A 13,616-nucleotide genomic window follows, 5' to 3' on the forward strand; every position below is an offset into this window, starting at 1 on the left:
ACTTGGTGGTGCACAACTACTTTATCTACTACCTGTGGATTGTTCTGCGGCAGGGGGAACATGCGTTTTGTTAGTGATAGGGAGCCTTAAAATCATATTTCGACCAAGACTTTAATGAATTATAGAATGAATAACAAGATTGAGATCTTTCATTGGATTTGTGCTCTTTTTCCGGACTTATGGTATGATATCAACGCTCTAAAAGCATTCATATTATATGGATTCAGATGCTTGTGCAAGTTGAATACTCATAGATATGTAAAGATAATCTAAAATGAAACCAAAGTCGTGAATTCCATTGAGTTTTTGGTCTGATGACTAGTACATGTACGAAATTGTGAAAAAATAATAGTTAAACACAAAAAATTCTTTACATTTTTTTATAGATTGACCCTGCATATGTTACCTCGGATTGCATCTTGGAGGCGTCTAGTCCTTAACCAAATGAATACATCAACACCATTTGGGTTTCCGCACACTTCCCCAACATTACTGGAATTGGTTTGCATATTAATTGGAGACTGATCTGCATTTTCGTTTTGCAGAACATGAAGATTGAGAGAGATTCAATGTTGGGGATGCATTGGTGAGGATGGTCTTGCCCGTTGTCCTTTCGGCCATGCTTGTAGTCTATAGCCCTTGTATTTCAAAGTCTCCACCAGTTTCATGATGTCAACATTGTTTTGTCATCCTTGCAGCACTCTTGAGAACAGTTAAATTACCAATCTGTCCCCAATTCCCAGTTTTACTTCACCAAAGAAAAGAAAGTTACGGATGGCGTTTGGAACGAGATTTCGGGTTCGACACCTAATTGACAAACTGATCCCTAACATTTTTTTTAAAAAAAGGAAAAGAAAGTTACTGTGTCTATCTGAAATGATACGTAGGAACCTTTTTACAACTTAACTGAAAAATACTTGACATCCTCCTATATATAAATGAAAAGATAAAACACAAAAATCCATTAACTTTTTTTAAATCATGACGAGCAACACAAAAATTTGGGGAAAAAAATAAGTTTCAAAAAGTTTTATTCGTTACAAGTATTATTTATACGTCCAAAGCGCAACCAGAACCACTGAAAAAAGGAATATAATTTATGATCCTTGCATGTCATAGCAAATACATTGACTGTGATTTGTGAGCTCTAAGTAGAATAAACATAAAGCTTGACTTCACCAAATAGAGGTAGGCACTTTCGCCTCCGAACTTGAACTTGAACTTGGAAATCATAAGCATATATGACCTTTAACAACTTGTGCACCAAGCAAGCATACGAAGCCCTGCTGATTCTATCCAAGAAGCGTAATAATATCTATTCATCGTGCTCATGCTGGCCCTTGTAGTATATAATGATTTGTGTAACGGGTTACCAGAAGAACGACGAAAGAGTTGTTAATGAACTTCCTGTTACAATTTCCAGATGTAGTAGAAAAGCGGATGCACGTCTATCACTTTGGAGCCAGCCTTATAGGACAGACAGAAAAGGCAACACATCGAGCAGCTTTTGCCAACATAAAGCGCTCATTTTCCGTCAATGGCCTCTCAATGACCTTCACAATATTTGCGTCCTAACACAAAGAAGGTTCCAAGTACCATCAGCACTGAATGAACACTACAAGGGTCATTATTGTTTTCTGTAACTCAATTTCCTTTGGTAACAATTAAAGGGGCTGGCCAAAATAGTAATAGCAATGTGATTTAGAGTTTTGTGGTTACAAATATCTCTCTCCAGGTTGGGGTTAGCCATACCTTCTGTGGCGGTAAAAGAGAAGGTTTCACACTGGCCGTGTCACCAATTACAATTACATTGTTAATATTCCCCCTTTCGTCCCTTTCTGTTGGTGAAGCTGTTGAATGCCTCCAGTTTTCATTAATAATGTACTTGTAGTAATATCTGTAACATATATTTTACGATTCAGCATCTTGGTGGTTATGAATCTAAAACTTAGTCCTTATCATGACAGGAACGAACAATTGAGGGATTCCCTCACAGCACATAAGTATCTGGTCCTTTCATGGTTTAATTGACTGGAATGTAAGCCTTCTACTCACCGAAATTTTGTAAGAAAGCAATACCTGCCGAAGACTATAGCTTGACGACAGACCCTCAGATTATTAGGCTTCTAAATGAGAGGATAAGGAAACTTACTTTCCCTGTGGAAGTCTAATATCAACTTCATATCTGGGGCCACCCTTGTGCACTGCCTTGATGGGCTCTTTCCAGTTTCCCGTAAAATCTCCTACCAAGTATACATCTTCCCCCTGCAAGAAGAAGATTTCTCAGATTAAAAAAACTAAAGTAGACACAGATTCCCAAGCTGATAACAAAGATGAAACTGAAAGCATGTAGCGAAGGCTACATGCTTTCAGTTTCATCTTTGTTATCAGCTTGGGAATCTGTGTCTGCTCCGGCTACATGCTTTCAGTTTCATCGGCTACATGGCCCTTAACCAATAGAGACCTCGGCACTTAATGAGTTGGGAATTATCTCCTCACCTCGTGACCGTTCCACACAAAAGTTATAGCATGGGTTGAAGGTCCATCATGGATGCCACTTTCAACCATGGCAATAAGATCCCATGTTGCCCAGGCAATTGCTGGCCTGCATTTAAAATCTTGGTTAGAAGCTCAAATCAGAGTGCGCCGTGCCAAATGATTGGTAGATATTCAATATTAATTTAGTACAATATTCTTAGAGAACCAGAATTAACATTACATTTTACTGATAGGATTCACACAAGGACAAAAGTTAAGAACAAGGATAAGGCTGTTTATGGCATCACATTCTTTACAAAGTTTGAGAACGGATGAAGTGTCAAACCTATCAGGCTTGCATGTATGCAAACCAGTAACAAAATTGTGAGCAGCATGAAGGGAGGTATCTGTTATCCAGTGTAGGTAGGCAATCACACAAGCAGGTGATCGGTCAAACCCAGTGGTGCAAGTAATATAAACACAATGGTTCTTCTTAAGTAAGCGTAGCAGAAGACCCACGCAGAATGGCAGTTTTTTTCTCATGTCAAAAGAATCTGAGTCCCTAAAATAAAAAATGATAATAAAAAGAAAATCATAAGTGCAGAAAACATAGGAGAAAAGATTTCATATAATAAACTCTTTAAAATACAACAATATGAAACTGTGTTGTTATTTACTTTTTGAGGTATTTCGCGCATCAACAGATTTAGACGAGGATAAGTAGGTGAAAATTATTTTAAATAGAAAGCATAACGACACTGAATTATATTATTCTTCCCAAGAAAGCACCATGCAACAACCTTATGGGATAGTTAATCATAAGGACATTAAACTTTTGGCATGACTCATTGATCGAATTTGAATCAATTCCCCAATTTGCAGCTTCAATTGTACTCTGGAAATTCAGTACTGCTGTCACTCCCTGCAGACATCGCAAAATGTTTCGGTTTAGCAAAGGAACCCGAGACGACCAATACATTGCACGAGATAAGGGTAATAAACCAGAACAGAAGTACCTAGTAATATGGTTCATTTAAAATAACTAAATAAAAAAATTGTGTTCAGAGGACTACATATCCAAACTATTCCAAAGATTTCATAGACAATAACAATCTGTTTCAATTATGTTAAGGAAATGGATAATACTAATAATGCACCAGATGCTTTACTAATATAATGGAACAGTATCATTTTGTGACTCCTGAAAAAGACTGCCAAGATAGGTGGTGGAGAAAATTTACATATCATTTTGGGTGCGTAAGAGACGGGTGAGATGAAAATCTAAGGGGAAAATTTTATAAATCAAACAATAGTAAAGAATATAAGGGTATGTTAGCTCTCACCACCATGTCAAACAGTGTCCCTACATCTTTTTCTGTTTGAATACATGATCCGACATAAATTTGCTCCGTAATCTATCAAAACAAAGCGAAGGCATAAGATGGAGTTGAATTATTACTCGAAGTCATCTAGTGGCACTAATTCTGAAAAAGAATCAAAGTAAGATATAAACACAGAGAGAGAGAGAGAGAGAGAGAGAGAGATTGAGAAGTACGAAAAAAAAGTGTAAAAAAATTATTCACGGGCAGTTTAAAAATGGTATGCCACTTTCTCTAGTCAAAAACTCTATTTATTTCTCTGTCTGTTTTCCAATTCCCACTTTAAAAACTCTAAGAAACCTGATGATCAAATGTATTTTCTTTTCAGACTATAAACATCTGCCAATACTAATATGATGAATAAACCAGCTCGTATGCACACCTTACTATAGCGCATACCAAGAGAATGGTTATAGTACAGCTCTTCACTTGAACGTTCCAATGCCTTCACATACTCTTCAAGTGGAAAACTACCATGCCCCCATTCAGCGTTTTCGGGCAATTCCTCTGTGAAAGTGGCAACAAGAGGACCAAATGGTAGAGTAGGAGAGTTCTTAGCTATCTTTGGTTGACCATTCTTGTTCTGATCATTCATATACTTCCATCCTTTGGAAGACAAAAGTTTTGGACAAAATGTCACCGATCCAGAGTTTCCAGCATCCTCTCCAGATGCATTCGAGTTTGAAGATTGTGTACTATCGTTCCAAGTGGCAATTGGAACAAGACCTTGGTTAAATAAAGTATCAAGATCGTTCAGAAGATAGAGATGGATGGGGAAAGGGGAGAAGGGTCTCTCGAGCACAAGGCTACAAGAACCGGCTTTCTCCTTGACAAGAATCCTGCAGATACCATAGTAGAAAATGAAGCAAAAAGAATGAGTGGCCTAATCACTACTAAACTTTTTTCGGAAACACAAAGCAATTCGCACTCTATATCGCCGTAGTCCTTGATTTCAACAAGCTTTGAAGTAGATGATTCACTCGCTTTCTTCAAAGTGTCACCCACCATAACTATTCTTGATTTCTCAGCATTCCCCTGCATGATCACTTTAATGGATTAATTGGTCAAAAATAACATCAGCAAAATCCAGTCATTGGGCACGATCCGTGCTCCAAGAGCCTACTAAATTACATCAAACCAGTCACAATAAAATCATTATTATTAGGATAATGCTCGCTCTCATGAACTCGTGGATATGATCACAGACAATATTCTGACACGTACAATCTGATCACGAGCAAAGCTAGCTACTTTATTTTGAGTTTGATGAGCTCGAGCTCTGGTGCAGTGTCAATTGATGGAGCTAATGAAAATATACCACCTCAATTCGTTTGCACGTCTACTTTTGAGCAAATGAATTGCAGCTCCTACGATATTATCAGCGGCAGCACAAACCAAAATTTTTACTGAAATCAAAAGCCGCCATATAAATAGAAAAGAAGAATACCCCTTTTAGAAGTGCGAGAACGAAAACTTTCCCTTCAACAGAGAGCCCGAATCGAATTCCGAGCGGCTTCTCCAGTGTCACCATATACTCATTCAAATTCATCTTGAACGAGGAGGCGTTAGAGGACACCGCCACAACGGTAGAAACCCTTCTACACGATCGACGCGCCGCAAACTTCGAAACTCCATTCTTGAAATTGAAACTTCTGCCCCAGAATGAGGATTGAATGGCGGCGCCACTCTTCTGGGAGTTGCCATTGGAACACAAAAACACGGAGCGGTGGGAACCCCAGCAATTCAAGAACTGCAGAGAATACATGTAAGATCGAATTGGGAAGTTTCTGGTGAATGAATTCGAGCGGCGAGAGATGGGATTCACGAGGAAGCTAGAGAGCTTCGCTTCTTCCAGCATAGATTTTTGTATACTTTTCTTTGGATTTATTTCCACGTGACACAAAAGACTTTTCTTTGCGATTCCTTTACTTTTAAATAATAATAATCCAGTCCAACGAGTTGAGTTTTCCGGTTTTTTTTTTTAAAAAAAAAATTATTTCAATTCGTGTTATATATTTGTATAATTTTTATTTTTTTAAAAAAAAATTGTGAACTTAATAAAAAACTTTATATATTAAAAAAATATTAGAATTATAAAAATTAATGAAAAGTCATACGACCAACAAATCAAAATGTCCTTAGATGGTCTCACACTAAATCTATAAAATAAATTTATTGTGAGATGATCTCATGAATTTTTATCTGTGTGATATGTCAAAGGCAAAAACTTGTGTAAAACGATCTCACGTTTCATATTTTGTGAGACAGATCTCTTAGTTGAGTAATCAATGAAAAAATATTATTTTTTATGCTAATAGTATTATTTTTTTTGTGAATATCTGTAGGATTGACCCGTCTCACAGATAAATATTCGTGAGACCGTCTCACAAGAGACCTACTCTATGTCAAATATGCCAATATTTACAAGAAAAAATTAATGTTTTGACATAAAAAATAATATTTTTCATTAACGACTCAAATAGAATATTCGTCTCACAAAAATAATTCATGAGAATGTTTCATGAAATTTTTCGTTAAATATAAAATAGAGATAGCAAAAGGTAGGGGCTATTTTTTATGATTTTAATTGGATGTGAAGTTTTGTTGTTGTTATTATTATTAATATAATATCTACTTATATGAAAGCATGAATAATTTGCAATGGGCCTCTTTTGGTCCGGTTGCAAGTAAACCCCATAACACGTGTCTCTTCCGCCACTGTACAGCTTGGGACAATATCACGTGAGATTGGCGCTTCACTCCACGCCCTCGTAGAAATACCGGTTGCAGTGTGCTTTCTTCTTCTCATCGTCAATATAACTCGGTTAGAAGGAAAAAATTCAAGAATAAACATAAAAAAAAAAATTGAACCAAGAAAGTTGAAGATTTCACCTTTTTCTTTAGAAACCGCACATGGGTTCCTCGAGAAAGCATCGAAGGATTAAAACCATACGTCCTCAACATCCAGATGAAACCAAGCAGAAAAATCAAGAAAATGAGAAACCTTGGGGAGTGGAGCAGGGCCCTGAGCTTCGAGGGGTGAGGCTGCTTTTTTCTTGGGAGATACCAACAACGATTCGAGAGATGAATGTAAGATTGAGCTGATTATTTGAGATGGGACAGAAATGTAACTCTACTGCTTCTTCTTGCTGCTTTTGCAGACGGCCATCTCGCGCATTTGAGTACCCCAAAACCACAGACAAGCAGGAGGAGAAGAGTGTGTTGCACAGAGATATATTAATAAATGCAGTAGTAGGGTTCTTTCTTTGAGCCTAGCTTTCTTGGAAAGGAGAATTAAGAGAGAAGAAACGCGAAAACTCATTCAAGCGGGTTGAAGCAATTGGTCCATGTAATATGGTTGATTTCATCCTACATGTAGGGCACTACCCATGATAAAATCAAGGATCTAAATTTAACACACATATAGGATTTCATCCTACATGTAGGGCACTACCCCATGATAAAATCAAGGATCTGAATTTAACACACATATAGGGTCCATTATTATTTTTTAAATCACAAGTATGTAAATTGTCATCTATATGAACCGCGTTTGACTGAAAAAAAGTTTTGAAAATATTTCATATTTTATTCGAGGGTTGGTACTTTAATTAGTTCCACTAAACACATTAAATTGTTATTTATTCTCATTTAATTTTCAGTATTTTTTAAAATAAGTTTATCTCCCGGAAACATATTTAATCCACACTTAATCCACAGATTATTAATGACAAAAATTTATGTGAAACGGTCTTACATGTAGTATTTTGTGAGACGGATCTCTTATTTGGGTCATCAATGAAAAATATTATTTTATATGTTAAGAGTACTATTTTTTATTGTGAATATCGGTAGTGTTGACTTGTCTCATAGATAAAGATTCGTGAGCTCGTCTCACAAGAAATCTACTCTTAGTAATTAGCTAAATGGTCATGTTTTGTCTTTTATGTTTAATTATAATGATAATGTGTTTGGTATCTCTATCACCGTTTATAGGACGAGTATATCGTATAAAGTTTTACAGTACGATTTATCTTGCTAACATGGATTGCAAATTATTACATTAACACATATTTCAGAAATATGTAGCCAACTTAATAAAAGATTTTACTCCACCTCAATATAGGGCATCTTCTTATGAAACATATCTAACATGGAATCAAAACAATTACTCCTACTAAACTATGCAATAGACATAGAAACAATACTAAAAACCAACGAATTCCATCAAAACAATCATATACATGTGCGTAAACGTATTATAAACTTTATATTAGTACGAACTCCAAATAATTTTTATTTATATAATTTAATTTCTTTTATTAAGCCATCATTGTTATTTTTAATTCTTTTGTCTTACGAATTAATATTAACTCACATGTTTATATGTCATAAAAAACCCTAGGTTCCAAAATTCATATATCCGTCAACTAAATTCTCAAAAAAAAAAAGCTAAACATATTGAAATCCTTTCTACACTAAATTTTTTTCAAATTTTTTTAATGACCCTGAAATTTTTTGCGCTCTTATCGATTATTTAATGGTTCATATAACAATTTATATTTAAATTAAAGTTACCACATTCATATATTCATTAACAACAACATCATCATTAAATGTAACACTCTTACAACCAATACCAAAATCTTATCTTCTATTTTCAAATTTATAATAACATATTGATAGAGTATATCTTTCATTATATTTTAAAATAAAGCAATACATTATATTTAATTTACAACATCTTATTAAACTTCTTCTATTTAAACCCAATTGAATCTTTTTCCTAACTATTTACACTTTTATAAATTCTTTTTTTCGTATTTTTCAATTTTTTATACACAGTATCAACTTAAAATACTAATCGTTTGAACGTACGAATATTAAAAAACATAAAAAAAAACCTATGTTCATGATAAATATAGCTTTTAAATTTATATTCTTAAATAAGACTTACACAAATATAAACACATGATTAATTATTCTTAAAATATATATATATTCATATGTTATACTTTAAATATGGGTAGGACACCTCAAGAATTGAGGTGCCCATACCTAGTGTGTGTGTATATATATATATATATATTATGTTTAAAAAATTCATAAATACTAAATCAATGGGCCCCAAACGAGTGAAGCTTTATCAATTCTCTACGTCTATTTAAGCCCAAAACTATTAGTATGGGCCGCGTAGCTGTTACAATTGGACTAAAACCATTTTCAAATGAGAGCCATAAATACCAATATAATACTCGGAATTTTAATTTAAAGGGCCACACAAGCAGGTATTCCTGGATTTCAGTAGCATGGAATATTTTTATGTGTGTATTTTATTTTTTTTAGTTGGGACATCGTTACAGTTAAGTCTCGAACATGAGATTTTATCATTAACTTGAGATTTTGGTGTCATATTAATATGTGTTTATTATTCTTAATATAATTTCAAATTTGAAAAAATTGCAAAATATCTGAAGCGAAAAATTATGCGATTTCCACACTGATGAATTCCTTATTAAAAATATATATTTTCGTCTCAACCCCTAAATCCAAATTTTGGATACGGCCATAAGCAATCATCAGTCTCATAGTAAACGTGTCTTTTTTTTATGTTTGTTGCCAGATATTAGGACAGCGAATCGAACAGACAAGAAAATATTATTTTCTCTATTTTTTACATTTTTTATAATATATATCCCATTGCTTTACTTTCCGGGTCAATCATTCGAATCAGCCACATCCCGTACCTTATTTTAAGAAGTTTATCCTTTTATGCGAGTCAGATGTCCTTCATCCATATGGAAACAATTGTTGGTTATTCTCTGAATAAAAAAGTCAGCATATGGTTAGGTAAATCGATAATGTGCATAAGAAGGCAAGAAAATGAGATAGCTGATAACAAATACCGACCTCAGAGCATATTTTTCATAATATTTTAGTAAATAATATGTTCTACATGAAAATCGTTTATATGCACCGTTGAGTATCAACTAACGTTACTCAAAGTTTTGCCAACTCGTCTATGCCCCAAGCCGCCACATCCCATACCTTATACATATACATATGTAATCATGTAACATTAGACATCTAATTTATGTTTGTTTTGTGGGATGTCACTACAAGAAAAATGTCATACGACAACGGTTAAAAACCGTTGTTATAGCTCTTTTAAAACTGTTGTTAAAGCCACTGTTGTTAAATGGCTCGCTCAAAGACAACGGTTTTTCACGGTCGTAGCTACAATTGGCGACGGTTTTGAATTTGCGACAGAATACATATATTAACCGTCGCTAATTAGCGACGGTAATTAGTGACGGTTTATTACAACGTCGCTAAACGTAGCGACAGTTTATTAATAACCGTCGCTAAATGTAGCGACGACATTCACGTGCAAAACCGTCGCTACTTAGCAACGGTTTATACATGAATTCCGTAGCTAATATTTTAGGTAAAATAAAAAAATTATTAATTTAATAAATCTGTGTTGTGTCGTGAAGTGATAAAATCGTGTAAGAGATAAAAATTTTAATTGTGTTGAAGTGGTGAAATCGTGTAAGAGATGTGAAGTGGTAAAATCGTGTAAGAGATAAAAATTTTAAGTGTTGTGAAGTTGTAAAATCGTGTAAGTGAGAAAAATTTTAAGTGTTGTGAAGTGAAGTGGAAGAAAATGGAGCGAATTTGCAGGTATTTATAGAGAGTGGTGGAAGAAAATGGAGGTAATTTTAGATGGGAATGAATTTTTGAAATTAATGACGGTTTTGCTACAATTGTCGCTAATATTAGCGACGGTTATAGCTAAATTGTCGCTGATTTCAAATTAGCGACGGTTTTACTTGATTATGTTGCTAACGTTAGCGACGGTTGAAATTAAACTGTCGCTAATATAGCGACAGTTATAGCTAAACCGTCGCGAGTTTCTAATTAACGACGGTTTTACTTGATTCTGTTGCTAACGGGATTGTCCAAAAAAACACGCTAATAGACAACGGTTCATGAAATCGTTGTCATAAACGTTCAAAGACAACGATTTTACAGAACCGTTGTCATTGACCCTAAAAACCGTTGTCTTTGACCCCCAAAAGACAACGATTTTATAAAAACCGTTGTCTTTTGTTTAAAAAATGATCTACGACAACGGTTTTAACTAAAACCGCTGTTAAAAGTTTTTAAGAGCGGTTTTAGTTAAAGCCGTTGTCGTATGTCTGCTGTTGATTCTGAAATTTCTTGTAGTATGTGTTGACAAAGATATATAATATGAGGATTAGAGATGTAGCGCATTAAGTTATCATAAGCTAGAATCGAGTTCGAGTTTTAATTGTTTCTATTCGAGTATTTCGTGAATATATAAATACAAATTTTAAACCTTAAAACTATGTACAAACAATCTATAAAAAAAATTGTGCTACAAATATTTTCGAGTTTTTTTAGCACAGACTTAAGTAATTTGATATTTCATGAGCTCGAACTCGAAATTGAATACTTGATTGAATTTTAACCAAGTTTACAAAATTTAAATCAAGTTGAAAAAAAAATCTGAATATATCTCGAAGATTAAGCTGATTATTTATAAAAATTAATACAATATTTTTTTAAAATAACAATATAACATACATATATTTTGATAAAAATGATATGTGTCTTTATTTGTTCTCATCAGGTACTCACTATAATTTATTAGCTAGTATATTTAAAAATGAAATGTCAAATATTCCTTTAGTCAACTTTTGGGGTATTTTATCAGCCATGCATGTTAAGAGGATGACTAGGACACCAAAGCGTATCCAATCAAAATCCAGATAACTTTTAATCCCAAATCGTTGAATAATAATCAAGATAAATATACAACTGTAGTACGTTTATATTAAAGCACGATTCTTCACTATTTTCCAATTGTTGTGTTGTTATTCATTAGACTCGAACAAGTTGCTTAGTGTTTCTTATTCATATATTGATGGTTCTTTTTTTTTTTTTAAGGGGATTGTAGCCCGTACTTTTTGGGTGTTTATCGGACAAACTCCCAGGCTTCAAGTAGTAGAACTACCCTCAAACTTAATGCAGTAGCTTGTAAATCAGACTGACAGGATAAACCGTACTAGACTTATTCATGGACGCCATGCTTGACCGAGAAAGTAGTGTCAATAGGATGAGTCGAACGCGTGACTATTCATACCCTTGTCTACTTCACCAATTCAAATTTAAGCATCGCGATACGATAGTTTTTTTGGTTAATTGTGTAATGTAATACAGTTTTCCAATTGAATACTTTAATTATTAGTATACTCCAGGCTCCAGCGTTGAACTTATAAACTAAGCAGGATGTACAGCTCTCAAAGGTAATATTTATTTGAATTTTATTTGAAATTCTAAAGATCACATAATTTTGATTCTCTTAATATATAATGAATTTATTGCTCAACTCACCAAGATGGATGATTCCCATTTTTGTATATATTTACTGCTTAATTAATAATATTGACCTATTCGATAATTGAAATAATATAGTCATTTCGCAATTATTAACAAGTGATATATCCATCACTGGCTATTTATGAAATTTTTTGATTTTTCAAATCAAAAAATATTTAGGTACATGCTACATCACGTCAAATGCGATTGAGACATAATATAATCGTGCGATTATTTAATATAATAATACATATTTGCATGTGTTTATTTTCATTATTTTGACTATATTTATATAATATGAAAGATGAACGATGTAAAAAAAAAAAAAAACTTTCATGATGTCTTATTATGCTAGCAAAATGATTATATCATCTTCAATTTTAAAAACCCAAAATATTAAAAAACTCCATGAAATGTAAAAAAAAAAATATTATCCTTCTTAAATTAATATTCTTATTTTTTCATTACAACCTGAGGGATTTTTACGTTGTTTTAAATAGAAAATAAAATTTTAAAATAAAAAGCTTCTAGAAGTGCGGGAAACTCCTGCTAAAGCCGTTGACATTAGTGAAGAACCCTACAAGGCCTTGCCTGTACGGTAGATACGATTTCTTCCTCTTCTCTGCATTCATCGCTCTGTTCCAGGTATAAAGCACCTCGTGCGGCGACGGAGATCCCGGCGCGCCACCGCCGCCGGAGACGGGCTTTGTTCCTGCTACCTTTTGAACTTTTGAAGATTCGATTATCTTCTGAGGCTTTTGATGATCATGACCACGGTGCTTGGGAGTTAGAAACACATAATTGTCCTTCCCGTCGCTGTTGCTCCGGCGCAGAATGTCGGAGAGCTTCCAGCTCCACGACGTCGATCCAGTCGACTTGCTCTTTTTACACAATACAGCAGCCGCCTTAGGCCGCCAGATGGAGTACGTCCCCGGGGGCACGCTTTCCAATTCATTCCCTTCAGACGAAGAAGACAAAGGAAGTTGATTCCGATCTGATCTCTCTTCTTTCTCCTCGCGGTCGTCGATTAAAATGTTGTTCACCGGAATCCCGAGACTCTCCGAATCAAATCCCTCCTTAAGATCGCCGTTGAAAACGGGAAACATCGACAGGATTTGGCCATCGTAGACCACGACCTCCTCATCTTCACGTATCAAATTGAACTCAAAGTCTTCATCGTGCTCGTTTTCTTCATCATCCATGGCGACTTTCGCAACGATGTCCGCTAATTTGTCGGCCGAATAGCAGCTAAAGCTCGGGCACATGTACGCATCTTCTTGATTGTTCTTCATTATCATTGATTTGAATGAGCTATCAATTAAGTAGAAAATTAAGTAGATTTTGGAGAGAAAT

General features: G+C 34.6%; 2 protein-coding genes across 4 annotated transcripts; both read right to left on the reverse strand.

The window, feature by feature from the left end:
- Positions 1-270: 270 nt before the first annotated feature.
- LOC142549840 (phosphoglucan phosphatase LSF1, chloroplastic-like) lies at positions 271-5,766 on the reverse strand. 3 transcript variants are annotated; one of them, XM_075659027.1, is made up of 10 exons: positions 5,305-5,762; positions 4,786-4,892; positions 4,240-4,696; positions 3,822-3,893; positions 3,279-3,400; positions 2,825-3,040; positions 2,500-2,605; positions 2,153-2,265; positions 1,753-1,897; positions 271-1,571 (listed from the first exon to the last, which is right to left on the reverse strand). In XM_075659027.1, the coding sequence occupies exons 1-10, from the start codon at positions 5,713-5,715 to the stop codon at positions 1,452-1,454; spliced, it is 1,869 nt and encodes a 622-aa protein (XP_075515142.1). In that variant the 5' UTR covers positions 5,716-5,762; the 3' UTR covers positions 271-1,451. The 3 variants fall into 3 exon arrangements, with proteins under 3 accessions (XP_075515142.1, XP_075515144.1, XP_075515143.1); XM_075659029.1 differs by lacking the exon at positions 5,305-5,762 and adding an exon at positions 5,065-5,271; XM_075659028.1 differs by lacking the exons at positions 271-1,571; positions 1,753-1,897 and adding an exon at positions 1,904-2,079 and having other exon boundaries at positions 5,305-5,766.
- Positions 5,767-12,790: 7,024 nt separating this feature from the next.
- Positions 12,791-13,555, reverse strand: LOC142550311 (uncharacterized). The gene has a single exon (XM_075659538.1). It carries the CDS (start codon positions 13,553-13,555, stop codon positions 12,791-12,793), a length of 765 nt encoding a protein of 254 aa, XP_075515653.1.
- Positions 13,556-13,616: the final 61 nt, after the last annotated feature.

Source organism: Primulina tabacum, chromosome 6, assembly GCF_025594145.1.
Source record: "Primulina tabacum isolate GXHZ01 chromosome 6, ASM2559414v2, whole genome shotgun sequence".
Lineage (NCBI taxonomy): Eukaryota > Viridiplantae > Streptophyta > Magnoliopsida > Lamiales > Gesneriaceae > Primulina > Primulina tabacum.